This window comes from Triticum urartu, chromosome 3 (assembly GCF_003073215.2).
Source record: "Triticum urartu cultivar G1812 chromosome 3, Tu2.1, whole genome shotgun sequence".
NCBI classification, from domain to species: domain Eukaryota; kingdom Viridiplantae; phylum Streptophyta; class Magnoliopsida; order Poales; family Poaceae; genus Triticum; species Triticum urartu.
The window spans coordinates 5,099,333-5,114,825 of NC_053024.1; the positions used below are offsets into that span (position 1 = coordinate 5,099,333).

A 15,493-nucleotide genomic window follows, 5' to 3' on the forward strand; every position below is an offset into this window, starting at 1 on the left:
GGCCCCTTTGCCCCGGTTGCGTTGTCCTCCGCGATGCCATCCTACATTGCGCGGGAAAAACCTAGGAATGCCCATTTCGCCCCTAATTTTCGACACCATCCTGGGATTCGGGGCCACCAAACAGCGTGACATGTTCCTATACCCATTTTTATACCTCTGGGAGCCCTTTGACACACTCGTGGTCGCAGTCATTTTTCGCCATTTCGGGTGGGAAAATCTCCTCGTCATGCCAAAATAGGGTGTGTTCTTGTTCACCATCGCCACGGCATAACAAAACAACAACAAAAATACTAAAGGGAGGGATCCCAATATGATGAACGGGCGTGATCCAAATATGATGAACGGGCGCGGGACGATGCTTCGAGCGGGACACGAAACTTTGCGTGGGAAACGAAATTTTGATTGATTGATTGAGAGAGAGAGAGAGAGAGAGAGAGAGAGATGCGGTCGTTTGCGATTTGGCTTGGGACAATGCGTAGAGCGGACACGCACGTGGCGCGGAAGGTAGTCTTCCCGGATTGCCGTCTCCACCAGGCCTCTCCGACGGCCAGGGTCCCTTTGCCCCGGTTGTGTTGTCCTCCGCGATGCCATCCTACGTTGCGCGGGACAAACCTAGGAATGCCCGTTTCGCCCCTAAATTTCGACACCATCCCATGATTGGGGGCCACCAAACAGCGTGACACGTTCCTATTCCCGTTTTTATACCTCCGGGAGCCCTTTGACACACTCGTGGTCACGGTCATTTTTTCGTCATTTCGGGCGGGAAAATCTCCCTGTCATGCCAAAATAGGGTGTGTTCTTGTTCACCATCGCCACGACATAACAAAACAACAACAGAAATACTAAAGGGAGGGATCCAAATATGATGAACGAGCGCAAGACGATGCTTCGAGAAGGACACGAAACTTTTGGCGGGAAACGAAATTTTGATTGAGAGAGAGAGTGTGTGTGTGTGTGAGAGAGAGAGAGAACTACGGTCGTCTGTGATTTGGCTTGGGACAACGCGTAGTGCGGACGCACAAGGGACGCGGAAGGTAGTCTTCCCGGGTCGCCGTCTCCACGAAGCCTCTCCGACGGGACCGTGGCCGCCCGTGCCGGAGCCCCTTTGGAGCATCCTCTAGACTGTCCATGCCATGCTGTAGGACAGTTACTCCATTTTCAATACATGCAATCGATAGACCCAAGCATACATGGAAACCCATGGGCTTTGTTCATCTTCGAAAGCCTCTAACTATCCTGAGCATTGGATGCTCTCAAGTACTCCGGACCAAACACTCCTATCATAATCTTTGCAAATTGTATGACATAAAAGATAGAAGTGCCCTCTGCCATCGCCAAATTCTCATTAATGTAGTCAGCCAAAACACTATATGCAATCATGCAGTAAATACGTAGCAAAAAAACACTGATATAAGTTAGCTGTAGTGCCGTAGCAGTAGCATGGTAGGTCACGCTACTGCTAGGCCTTTAACTCACGCTACTGTTAGGGTTTTCCCTAGTAGTGAGGTACGGAAAAAATTGTGCACCAATCTATCGTGCACCTCAATCCGTTCTCTCTGGATGTACTCATGGTCAAACACGGAACTGCCGGGCTTCATCTTGCATCGCTACTAGCATGGCAATGATAAGAGAAGAAGAGGATAATGTTATAAATGAGTGCAGATGGATTTACGGATCACTGAAGATAGTGTCTAAATAATTTTCTTGCACAAGACATTAGTGATTCCCACTACTCTCTTGGATCCATATTACTTGCAGCTGAAACGCATGTGTCTACACATTGAAAAATATCATTTTGATGCTCTCAGGAAAAAAAGAAGAGAAAACACTTTTTTTTTCGTTTCCGAGGATGCACGGCCGTGACTCTCGCGAAAGCACACCCATGCCTCTCGCGGAAACAAAACCATGACTCTCGTGAAAGGAAAAAAAAATAGAAAACGCATTTTTTCCGTTTCCGAGAGGCACAGCCGTGACTCTCGCGAAAGCACAACCGTGCCTCTCGCGGAAGCAAAACCGTGACTCTCGCGAAAGGAAAAAAAATAGAAAACATGTTTTTTTTTTCATTTCTGAGAGGCACGGCCGTGACTCTCGCGAAAGCACAACCATGTCTCTCGCGGAAGTAAAACCGTGACTCTCACGAAAGGAAAAGGCGCAGAAAATGCGTTTTTTTCGTTTCCGAGAAGCACGGTCGTGACTCCCGTGAAAGAAAAACCATGCCTCCAGCGGAAGGAAAACTGTGACTCTCACGAAAGGGAAAAAAGAAAAACGCGCTTTTTCGCGCAAACAAATTTTTTTTCGAAAACATTTTTTGGTCGAAAAGCTAAGGAAGACTGGTGAAAAACCAAAACGTCAAAAAAACCCGAAAAAAATGTTTAAATAGCCGAAAACACGTGCGGAAGATAAAAAGACAAAATCCAAAGGAAGCACCCAGAGCGCGACACGTGGCTACGGCTGAGAGCGCACCAACTCGCGCTGACCGTTGCGAGGCTTTTGAATGAGCGATCGTTAAGTAGTGGCTCCCTAGCATGTATGTGCTCCAGATGTTTTGCAGACTCAGGAGGTCTTTCGCCTCATGGGCCGGCTTAGCTTCATTTATTACAGTCTAAGGAAACGCTTCATGGGTTTTCTTTGTGTCAGGCTTTTCTCCTCCTTGTTGTCGGATTTCCTTACATGAAACAATAGTGATTCCCACTACTCTCTTCGATCCATATCATTTTGATGTTCGTATTTAGAGGCACCAGGTTCTGGTTTCGCCCCGGCCCTCGAAACCTCAGAACCGGCCTTGGACGAGCTGTGCAGACAAGAGAGATGCCACTCCTGCACAGCCTTGCCGATGGAGACGCTGTCCTGGTAGTCGTCCCGGAAGGTCTCGAACGTGTCCATCATGTCGTGCACGGTCGACCTCAGCATCTCGTACTGCCACCTCTCCTGACGAGGGAAGTCGCAGTACTTCTCCCCGAAATCATCCACGTACTGCATGCCAATCAAAGAAGCGATGGTTAGCGAATCCATCCAGCACAAGCAGTTTGGCGGCGTACGTGGTCATGGTTCCAACCGTACGTACCGAACACTTTTTTTCTTGAAAAAGAGGAAAAGCCATGGCCTTTGTGTCAATCGATGCATGCAACCATATTATTAATAAAAGTGTAACACATACCGAGCACTTGAGCGAGCCGACCTCGTGGGTGTACTTGCTGGGCACGCCTGCGATCTCCTTGGCACGGTAGAACTCCTCCACGAATCGAAGCATCTCCTCCTCCGTCGGCAGCTTCCTCCTGCCAGACAGCACCTGGGCCACCCAACGAGCCTGAGCCTCGAAGGACCGAGGCGCGAATACCTTCCTGAGTAGGCCGACGAAGGAGAGCGACGGAGCCAGGGACGGCGGGAACACGTGCTCGAACAGTGGGCCCACGCGGTTGTCGTCCACGGCCACCGCTCCGCTCGTGTCCAGGAACGGGAACGAGTAGTTGTACCCTGTGCAGTAGATGACGGTGTCAGCGGCGATGCTGGAGCTGGAGCCGCCACCGTCCTTGAACACTACCCGTCCGTCCTCGCACAGCCGCTCCACCTACGGGCCAGCCAGGATGAACGGTGCATTATAAGCTAGATCTCATTCGACTGAGACTTAAAAGTGATATAGTATGTAAGAAGAAAACGAAAAACTAAAAATAATGTTTTTTATGAATCTTTATGCAAAATCAAAGAAAGATAGCATGGAGTGAGACGTACTAAAAAAGACTAAGCAAAACTATTATAAGTACTATTGGTTCTCTTCTACGTGACGTGTGTGTGGAGAGGGACCGCTTGTGTAGTACGTGTAGTGTACGTACCTCAAGCCGGAGGTGGAGGTTGGCGCTGTGCTTGGCCAGCACCTTGGACAAGCCTGGGGTGACCGCCTCCATGGACCCGGCGACGATGTACACCTCCTTTGCCACGCCGCGGATCTCCATGGCGATGTCTCTGCCGCTATCCCCGCACCCGACGACCACCACAACCTCGCCGCGGAACGGCTCCGGCACCCTATACGAGTGGCTGTGCATCTGCCTCCCCCTCCACGTCTCCATGCCTGTACGTACGTACATCTTCTTCTTCATAGTAAACGATTATGCATGGGAACATGCACGGGATGGGTGGAGCTTGCATTGCTTTACACTTACCTTTGATGCTTGGCAATCTTGGCTGCGAGTAGTGGCCGGTGGCGACCACGACGGCGTCGAACACCTCGTCGACGTACGCGTCCAATTCCTTCCCGTTGGCGCCAGCGCACTCCCCGAGCCCGAGGTCCATGGATCTCACCGCCCACTTACGCGCGGGCGTCATGGAGGCGCGCAGGACCCTGGTGTTGAGCCTCACGGCCTCCATGAGCCCGAACGCGTGGCAGAAGTCCTTGAGGTACAGGTGGACCTCGCGGTGGCCCGGAAAGCGGCGGCCGTCGCGGCCGCTCTTGGGGCAGAAGGGGAAGTCGGTGAAGCCCGTGGTCTGCCGGGGGCTGATGAGCCGGAGCGAGGCGTAGATGCTGCTGTGCACCTTCACCGGCGCCGCCACGCCGAGCGCGTCGGTGGCGTCGGTCCTCGGGTCGTACAGCCACTGCCCGCCGACGTCGCCGCTCTGCTCCAGCACCGTGACGTCGTGGCCCTCCCGGCGCAGCTCGCGCGCCGCAGCCAGCCCGGCCATGCCGGCTCCGATGACGCACACCTTCTTCGACTGCGGCGGCTTGCTGACGCATGCCGTATCCATGTGGATCGGCAAGAAGTCACGGCCGGGGAGGTGTGGAGCAGCTGTCTGATTTGCTCTTGCCACGAAGTTTCTGCCGCATATTCACGTCCTTTAACCATGTTCGAGTGCTCCACCCACCTCCACTGTGACGAATAATTGCACATCATTCAGATAGTGGTTGCAGCAGATGCTAGATAAAGTAGTACTAGCATTATTGACAATTATATATATATATATATATATATATATACTTTTGCATAAAGGGAGCATCTTTTACCTGCTCCAACTTATATGATGTTGCTAAAATGGTTGGCTGTAGCAACACACACGCGCTGCTCGTGCAACGAAAACTAATACTATAAGAATGTGGCTAGACAGTGCGCGCCGCATTATTTTCCCTACAGAGTGCCCCTTTTCTCGAAATAGATATAAAATACTATCAGGTTATTTCCAAGTGAACCGCTATGGCGAGCCATGGCGAAGCACTGGAACCTGCCCGGTATAGCTACAGTGCGACACACGGGCATGGAATGGCTATTTGACGTGTTGCACGGGCTGGGAGAAGATGATCGCATGCGACTACTAATGGTCCTCTGGCGCGCATGGCACATCCGGAATGAAATCGTCCATGACAAAAAAACCTCCCCGGGTTGAGGCATCTTGCCGGTTCTTGCTCAGCTATGAGGCATCACTTCTGGCCATCAAGCAACATCCATCAGGCTATCATATTGAAGGAAAAATGGTGTTACAGGTTGGAGGCCGACCAGCATCGTTACTACATGTAGCCACTTTGAACCAGTCGATCAGATGGAAACCTCCAGACCAAGGGAGAGTAAAATTAAACGTGGATGGGTCTTTCTGCGAGACAACAGGAGGGACGGGTGCTGGGATTGTCTTGCGAGACAGTACCAGCGCCATCATCTTCTCGGCCTGCCGGAATCTCCTTAATTGCGCAAGCCCTTTGCAAGCTGAGCTTGCTGCATGTTTGGAGGACTCAATTTTGCTATGCAATGGTCGCTGCTCCCAGTTGATGTTGAGATGGATTGCCAGGTTGCTGTGGCTTCTTTCCAGGCACATGCACAGGACAGATCGCTGCATGCGATGCTAGTGAATGAAGTGAGGAAAATCCTTGGTGAAAGGGATAGCTCTATTGCTCTTATTAGCAGGCATCAAAATACCGTCAGTCATAGGTTAGCTTCGTTTGGTCGTGTAGAAGCCAGGACGGCAATTTGGCTCAAATCTGGCCCTGCTAATGTACCACTACTTTGTTTGGAGGATCTTCATCCATCTTGAGCAATGAAATCCCTTTTAACCCTGCAAAAAAAAAAAACAAACTCGCTAGGGATTAGACTACTCGTCCTAGCTTCCTATAAGACCATTTTTCCTGACCGCCAGATTAGAAGCGTCGCAGTCGTTGATAAGTACGAAGGCCCCATGCATCTCCCGTGAGCTGTTTCCAGAACTGGGCGCTAATCAAGTGGGATTGCTATTAACTTCTGGCCGATTTAATATCTCCTGATTTTTCGGAAACAAATAAGTCTAGTCAATTTTGGGTGGTGCTGGCGGAGAGAACATGGTGGCATGGTGGTTCGTGAGCTCGGAGGCGAAGAGGGTTTGGAAACAAGGAGAGATTTGGGGGAGGTGGATGCGTCGATTACGGGCGGTTAGAATGGGGTTTCTTTGGAGATGAGGACCATGGGATGGAACACAAATCAACAACGCACAATTTGTCTGATGTTTTCGTATCATAGGAAGGGTTTCTCATTAATAAAGTGGTTGCATGCATCATCCAGATGAAGAGGTCGGGGGTCATCCTCCTTTTCAATAGAAAAAAGAACATGACAAAATAAGCAGGCCGAGTGCAATAATAGAGGGAAAATGTATAAAGACTACGTAGAAAAACGGTGAGATAGCTGCGTATTTTGGCTCAAAATAACTAAAGGCAATGGTGAAATTCGTTTTTAAGTTCAAATATGTACTCAAGGAGAGTGATAATTAATGATGAGTTCAGATAAGTCTTACATGTGGTACCCAATAAGAGACTTGTTCATTTTGGCGCAGATTGGTGACCAGTGCATGATGGTGTTGAGAAGAAATTATCCTTTAACTGCAGTTTGCACAGGAGAATAACTGTACTGACCGGGATTACTACTTGTTGCTGGACTAATTTGCAAAGATTAGGCAGCCGTATCCTTCCAAAGTTGGTGCACACTTGTTGTGGACGCGTACAAGCTGGCCATGCCGAGCTTCAGTTTGGACTTGGCGCCGTGAGAGAGTTGTCACGCGGTTTTCTTGATAAACAATCTTAGGCCCTTGTACAATGAAAGATGCTTAGGGAAAGTGCTTAAAAAAGTAAATCAGGCTTTTCTCAAGCATCAATGCTTATTTGTGCAAGATAGATGCTTAATTAGGCGTCTCTCCTTTAAAAATAGCACTGGTGCTTTAAAAAAACTCTGTTTATTTTTCTAAGCACCTCGCTAAGCACCTAGCATTGTACAAGGCCTTAAAAACATGGAAATAGCATTGTGCAGTAGTCGTCGTTGCCTCCTTTGGGATCTGGCCGGAGCATGCGTTCATACATGCACAAGTTGGTTACATACTAAGAGTACATGCTTATATATTAATAGACAAGCATACATCGAGACAGATAGATCTACAAGGTATAGTAGTGTCAACTATTAATCAAAGATGTTGAAGCCAGCGGCATCATCTTCCTCATCGTCCGCCCAGTGCTGGGCAATGGTCGTAGTAGTGCTGATCCTGTGTGCAGCCAACGTTGAGCTTGTTCAGGGAGGTAATTAAGCATCCGCGTGTCCATATCCTCACTAAGCTCTCCTGTGATCAATGGACATCAGGGGTATAACTACGTTGTGTACAGGTGGAAGGCAACCGCGGCCACCTCCGGCTCCCACCGGAGAGAACCAGTGTCCCCACGAGGGGTGCCCTAACTGCAAGAACAACCTACCGTCTTCGCGGCCGCTTCTTCCTAATCCACAGGTAGAAGCAGTGGTAGATGAGCATCGTGTTGGTGGCTAGAGTTATCTAGCGCCGATCGGCCGATAGTTCATCTATAATGACAGTACTTGCGCAGCATTTCATATTTTTATGAGGGGTGTTGTCGTGGAGTTCCATAGGTGGGCACTATCAAGGTAACTTGTGTTATGGCTTTCACTGGCGAGTTCCGACAACAATGTTGAATCGGTGTTGCATCGTTATTGAAGGCATTCTTTTGTTGTCCAATCTATTATCTAGGTTTCTCAATATTTGTGTGTATGTATGGTAAGTTTTGTAGTTGTCATGCTCACAGTTACCGGAATTTCAAACATTGCCAAGCTCATGGCACATTCTTCCTTTTGTAAGAACATTGGGAGCTTCAATCGAAAAAACAATTGGCTGTGTGCATCTTAGAACATAGCAACATGCAATGGGCCACAAGGGTGATTCTTCCAGTGCCCCCGGTAAAAAGGAATATAACTTATTGGTGCCTATACTAACCTCAGTAAAAATGAATATAGCTTATTGGTGCCTATATTAACCTCACAAAAAGTTCAGATACAAAAGGATGGCTAATGATTGGTGTGAATGCAGGCCTGTCGATGAGGGTGGCACATGACCTCAAAATTTTTGGGGCACCTATATCATGAGCTATTAGGAGATAGAGGGATTGATCTAGATTTAGAAGGGAAAAAAGAAAAGGCCTAACTAGCCAGCCCACTAAGGTTGCTGCCTGTCAGCTAAAAGTGGGAAGTTAATCAACCATACAACGTTATTCCCGATCCCGAAGGTGCTCAGTCCAACTCTTGTCAGTTAGTTTCTCCCCATTAGCCATTTCAATGTGCTCTATAAGATTGCTTCCAAAGTCAAAGATAAACTTTTTAAGTGAATCATGCTTGTGATAACTTCTGGGGAACAATCAACCTTCATTCCTGGCCGGTTAATCACCGTCAGAGCTAATAAATCCGACAGATCCGTTGGTAGGGTATCCTAACTAGGCGACTTGGCAGGATGGCAACTTGAGCAAGGGTTTACCCAGGTTTGAGCTCTCCGTAGGAGATAATATATACCCTACGCTTTGCTTGTGTTTATTGTGTTGGAGTGTGTATAAAGTATAGGTAAAGTACCGAGATATTGTATGTGATCTACGACGAAACTGACCCGGCTTATATAACATAGCGGGAGTCCTAGGGTTTACGTAACTAGGTCGGCTATGTCGGTGGAGGCAGAGTCCTCCACGGCTTGGATTGTACTCCAAGTCTTCCGGAATCTTCATGTAATCCGCCATGGGCCACCCAAAGTGGCCCACAGAAACATCCTAGGCTGGAAACCGACATGTCGAGGACCCCCTTGGCCAGGACACTGACACTCACATTTTATGAAGCACAAAAAGGGGGTAAAACATAACCATTGTGCACTTAAGACACGATGAAAGCTTGATCCATCGTATCCATTGACATACCAGATAAGCAAGCATTCATCAAAATTGGTTTACCGCAATTGATGCGTCCCTACGCCGTGGACCCACTCACTTCGTCACTCTTTCAATGAGAAACGCAAAGTTGGTGATCTAAGGTGCCTATTGTGCATAAGCAGCAAGCTAGTAACCCAAGGTAGGTGATAGCTAGGGATTGTACTCAATCCTCAGTTCATCAACCTGCAGTAGATGAAATCTTTTGACGGGGTCGTTTTTTTATAAAGAGTGTATTTTATTAACTCATAGTGAAGCATAAAGGGAGTACAAACACAATGAGTACATCTGGTCTCTGCATAACTAGGATGCGCACAGCCAACGTGAACACACACACACACACACACAAGACCACCCTGACAAGGAGCAAGGTCATAGAAGGCCGAAGCTATGCCTAGGCAGTGAAAGAAAAAAAGAAAAAAAACCGAAGTGATCAAAACAACGATTGACAATATGCAATGATGACCATCAGGACCAATTATCCCTTGACAACACAAGGACTACGTGAAAGCCTCTTCAAAAGCAATATCTTCAGGAAGAAAACGCCGCACACACGCCGACATTGCCAGATCCAACCATTGAAGGCTAGATCGTGGGTTTTCACGCTGAAGATGAAGTTTGAGAAAACCCCGAGCAATGCCTTCAACAAGGCAACGACGCAAAAATGCCGTCATTGTTAGGTATAACCAAGTAGGGTCAAATCTAAGGGTTTCACCACAGAGCTCAAGACAAGGTGCTCGAGATGCACCAACCAGTCAAAGTCATTCTATGTTTTCTCCTCCACTTGCCATGATCCCAATAGCAGCTTGCGCGGACAGTCCTAGATGGCACAAAAAAAGACATTGAACTAAGGAAGCTCATCGTCGCACACACGACGAAACCTTTGATGAGAGAGAGATCTCGAGCATCTCCAAAAGTGGTAGCCGATGGTTGATCTGCATCAGATGACACCACCACGCACCACCACTAGCTCCGCCATCCTTGCCTCAGGCAGTTGATCATCCGAAGGGGGGACACGACCACCACCGTGCATCGCCCATAGCCGCCTGACTACTGCCGTCCAGCCAATGTCGTGTCGACGAGGGTGGTGCCAGCTAACTAGCCACCCGTGGAGGACACCGCCAAACAGCATGCCGGCTCGATCCATGGTGCACCCGAACCCCCGAATAGAAAGGAGAGCACTTGAATATGGCCATGGGTGTCACCTCACTACAACCGTTGCCGTCCTCTAGGAGGCGAGGATGACGGCCGCGACATCTGCCACGGTATTTGGAGGTAATGATGATCAAATTGAGATTCTGTGCTCACTGGGGCCCAACTATTATGATTACTACTGGTTGGGGTGTCATCTTCTGGCGCCACTTGCGAGGAAGTTGTGCACACGTTTTCATTTTTAAAAAATAGACAAAGCCCTCGCCTCCATCTAGAAAAACATTAAAAAAAATCCTCACCTCCATCTAGAAAAAGAAGTGAAAAAAAAATTATCAATGCAACCTACCAGCAAGCCTCACATTGCGTAGCCCTCCATGTAAAAAATTATTTTAAAAAATTCCTCAACTCCATCTAAAAATAATATTCCAAAAGCTTTTTCATCATGGCCAACCAGTTCGCGCCACATGGCATATCTGGTTGGCTGCCTTTCACACGACCCTTAGTGGGTTTAATAGTCTCTTCATCTTTCTTGGCTGTTTTCAATGGTGGCAAGCTTGGGGTGTTCAAACCTTCCGTTCCGTTATCAGCCACGGAGATCAAATCTCTTCATACTTGTTTTCGTTGGTAGGAGAGGGATTTTCGTGCATGCTAGCCTTGCCGGCTCAGCTGGTGAACCACTTGCTCTTTGTTGACGGTAGCCTGTTGTTTTTTTAAAGCCAGCGGTGATACAACGAATTTGGATTCCCACTCTCTTATTGCTGGGATTACTACTTGTTGTTGCTGGATTGTAATATGTGCAATTGTACCATGAAAGAGTGATCATTCCAAAGCTATGCTGCAGCTGGTACGTACACGTACCTACTTCCTCGGTCTCACAATATAAGATCATTTTTCAAGCTATATTATGTGTTAGCTGTCACGCGGTTTTCTTAAACAGTCTTACAGATGTGGAAATGTCCATCTCGTTGACGGCGTGCAGTCGTCGTTGGCGAGCTCCATGCCGAAGCATGCGTTCATACATACATAAGTGGTTATACAACACTGGTTGCTGGAAATTAAACTATACGTCTATATATACATACATATGCAAGCATGCATCCACATGCAGTCGTTCCCAGAACGATCCAAGTTAACACCAAAGATGTTGAAGCCGGCGGCATCATCTTCCTCGTGGGTCCTGTGCCGGGCTCTCATCGCCGCTGCACTGATCATGTGTGCGGCCAACGTTGAGCTTGTCCATGCAGGTAATTCTCCATATCTTCACTGAACTCTGTTGTGATCGATCGATGTGCCAACCGATATTCCTATTTGTGTGCAGGTGGCAGGCCAGTGCCGAGACCTCCGGCTCCGGTAGGGCATGTGGCTCCCAAGGAGCACTGCCCTGACTGCAGCGACAACCCGCCACCGTCGCCCCCGCTTCCTCCTACTCCTCCGGCAGCCTCAGCAGACGTACCTCCTGCTGGCAGCCATATGTAATGTACGCTTGGCGCGCTTCCGCGTTGCACAGCAGGCCGCTGTAGACATTTCAAGGTTTACTTCAGTCCGTTTGACTTATCCCAGTGGTACTAGTTCTTTTTCTTTTTGAGGCGACACTGGTACTAGTTGTATCGCATGGATATGTTTGTTTGTTCGGTTTTGCTACGTCTCAATCGACGATTCTCTTGAGTGTAAATTAGTTCAGAAAGAACACAAATTAGTCGTCGTCTATAAAGCTATGCTGAATGTGTAGATTGGTCACGTACCTATTAAACCCTGCAAATTGCCAAATTGTGCGCCGGCCACCATTCTATCATGGTTGCTGTTAACTGAGCGCATATACTGGTCAATCATTAAGACTACATGTGAGCGTGAGGCTACATTTTTTAACACAATACAGACGTAAAGAGTAAGGGTCATACATACGAACATACACCTATCTCGATGAACACACGCGCACACACTATCCCTATGAGCAATTCATGCTTATAGGTTGTTGTGAAAACCATTTTGCAACTATCCTCCTTCCATTAAATTGTCTTTATCGGGCTTCTTTCTGAGTAATGGAGCCGGGGAGCTACTCCCTGTTGATCTAAAAAAATTAAACTGTCTTTCCTCATATCTCAAATACCTGTTGTCGTCGAGCATGGACTGAGGAAGAACCCTAAGATAACGCGCCGGCTGTCTGACTTGGCCGAGGCAGAAAAATAACAGAGTGGTAATGATGGCGAACTGAAGGTTTGGATGTGTTGGCCCAGACCCGACGCCGAGTACTTTCCGGCGACGGTGACGATCGACGACGAACAACGAACCTTGCTGATGCACTCTCGTCGAGATAACTTTACGCCGAGATACACCACACCACAAGGAAGCTTGATCTCCAATACGTATGTGCACAAGCTAGCACAACTCAACCTGATCGATTCCTTGACAGGATGTATATGCTAGTACTTGTTGCTAGTAGCCGTAAGCTAGCTAGCTACGTGACCGACTTGATCGATCCTTCGATGCACAACTCACGCACACGAGACTCTGGCGTATTGCCACAGGCTCGTATCGAGCCTGTTGTTGATCTGTATTACTTCACAAATCATCATGATTACAAGCCAGGGTTACAGGACTATATATACTAGCTACAACTAGTCTAGTCCTATTCGGTGATCAGGTAGAAACCTACACGGACTCTTACTTGTATACATACACAGGAGCTGACACGGACACAAGTTGCCGTGTTTAATTCTAACAATCACCCCCTAAACACGACGTCGTTACATTACAGCTCCGACGCTGATTCTTCTTTATATCTTCAATAACTTCTCCCGATCCAAAGCCTTGGTCAGGATGTCCGCCATCTGATCATCGGTGCAAACGTAGTTGACCTTCATCTTAACTTCTTCCACGCAATTCTTTATGTAGTGATATACTGTATCAGTGTGCTTGCTTCGATCATGCCGCACTGGATCTTCGCGTAGAAAACTATCAGACTTTCCATCAATATTGAGCACCACTTGTTCCGGATCTTGATCCATGAGATCACCGTATAGCCTCCTTAGCCACACACCTTGACGCATCGCAGTGGTCGCTGCAATATACTCTATTGCATCAACTGCGGGTGCTTTACTCTTCTTGCTCAGCGCTAGACGAGGTTCCATTAGAGCGTCAACTGGATTGCAATCTCTCATGACATGGCTTTCAAGTATCTTCATTGTGTATGCCTCCTGGCATAGTGTGACCCCCTCCGTCTTTTGATGTACCTCTATCCTGGGGTAGTAGCTCAAAAGACCTAGATCATCCATCTTGAAAAGCACTTTCATCTGTAGCTTGAACTTTGCAATCACCCCTTCACCTGCTCCAGTAATTAATAGGTCGTCGACGTAGATGCCAACTAGTAGACGATCCCTTCCTTCACCTTGCTTGTACATTGCATGCTCTAGTGGGGCTTTCTCAAATCCAAGAGAAATTAATGTCCGATCAAGTTTGATGTTCCACTCCCGAGGTCCTTGCCATAGTCCATACAAGATTTTGTGTAACTTCAGTACCTTGTGCTCTTCACCCTCTTTGATGAAACCCGGTCGTTGATTCACATACACATCTCCTTCTATCTCGCTGTTCGAAAACGCGGATTTTACATCCATGTGATGTATCTTCCATGATTCCTGAGCCACGAGAGCAATGAGTAATCTCACTGACTCCATCTTTGCAATGGGAAAGAACACTTCTTTGAAGTCCATACTTTCCTCTTGCACATACCCTTTGGCCACAATCCTCGCTTTGTGCTTCATGCACCCTTCAACATATTTCTTGACCTTGAATTCCCACTTGAGCTCTATAGCATTTTCATTGTTGGGAAGATCCACAAGCTCCCATGAATTATTGTCATGGATTGACCCCAACTCTTCTTTTATAGCATGACGCCAACACTCATTTGTATTTGCGTCTTCAAAATTGTCCGGTTCCTCAATGTGCAAACATTGCCATCCTTTCATCTTCACCGGCTCAATTGTCTGAAGCTCTTCCTTCAGGAAGAGATCCGATACAAGTTGCACGTGTTTAATTCTAACAGGATGGAGGTCGGCAAGTTGTTCTCGTCGTGGCCAAGATGCCACTATTCATTGCCGTCAAGCTGGACTTCCCAATGTGCGCATTGTTGACCCATGGCCAGGGGAGACTTTGACTGTTAATCAACTAGAGAATACTTGCATCTACACGATCAAAGTCTCCAAGACCAGCAAGAGAGCCTAACAACCCTCGGGATAGTCGAGTACTACTACTACTGTTCCCAAACCATATAACAATGCATGTACGTACTGAGAAGCTGGACATGATCATGGTCATGGGGCGTTATTCTTGTCTGTCATGTCAACCCCTATTGACCCAATGATAGACTGTACGTATGAATAGCGCCAGTGCCATATTAAGAACCTGTTGCTCCAATATGCTGCATATACTGGATTGAAAGTCAACTATGCCAAGTCAACCATGATTCCTATCAACACTTCAGAACCCAAGATGCATGAGTTGTCCACTTGTCCTTGCTATTTGGCTGCCAAGTGGTACTCTGCCACACACTTACCTGGGTCTGCCCCTCAGCCTCAGCAAACCATGAATTGAAGACTTTCGTACCCATACTGAAAAGAATTGAGAGTAGATTATTGGGCTGCTCCACTCTCCTGTCTACACGAGATAAACTCATTCTCATCAAATATGTTTTCTCCAGCATGCCAATCTTCTTTATGTGCTCCCTTGTGATCCGTGTGGACAGTAGTTATGCAACTCAACATCTACATCAAACACTATATCTGGAGAAACTATGGTACACAGGAGAAGAAATTTTATTGATTGCCTGGGACAAAGCACGCCCGCCCAAAACTCGTGGTGGTCTGGGTATCCTAGATATTACAACCCACAACTTGGCTCTATTGATGAAATATCTTCACAAGTTTCTCAATAAAGAAGACATTTCCTAGGTCAATATCATTTGGGAATCACATTATTCTAACTCTTTGCCTGCGGATAAAATGGTTGGATCATTTTGGTGGAGATTTGTTCTTAAACTTCTGCCCACAGTCAAGCAAGTTGCGATATGTAAAGCTGGTAGAGGGTACACTACCCTATTTTGGATAGATAAATGGTTGGATCAACCACTTCTCTTGAACTTTTGTGAGCTCTACTGTTTCATAAATA

At 47.5% G+C, this 15,493-nt stretch overlaps 1 protein-coding gene and 1 long non-coding RNA gene across 2 annotated transcripts; one reads left to right on the top strand and one right to left on the bottom strand.

Annotated features, from left to right (window-relative positions):
* Nucleotides 1-2,530: 2,530 nt before the first annotated feature.
* LOC125542296 (flavin-containing monooxygenase FMO GS-OX-like 8) lies at nt 2,531-4,829 on the bottom strand. The gene is made up of 4 exons (XM_048705264.1): nt 4,158-4,829; nt 3,831-4,066; nt 3,158-3,568; nt 2,531-2,973 (listed from the first exon to the last, which is right to left on the bottom strand). Exons 1-4 carry the CDS (start codon nt 4,735-4,737, stop codon nt 2,692-2,694), a joined length of 1,509 nt encoding a protein of 502 aa, XP_048561221.1. The 5' UTR covers nt 4,738-4,829; the 3' UTR covers nt 2,531-2,691.
* Nucleotides 4,830-11,446: 6,617 nt separating this feature from the next.
* LOC125547516 lies at nt 11,447-12,044 on the top strand. The gene is made up of 2 exons (XR_007300695.1): nt 11,447-11,577; nt 11,652-12,044. It is a non-coding gene; the product is annotated as an uncharacterized LOC125547516 (long non-coding RNA).
* Nucleotides 12,045-15,493: the final 3,449 nt, after the last annotated feature.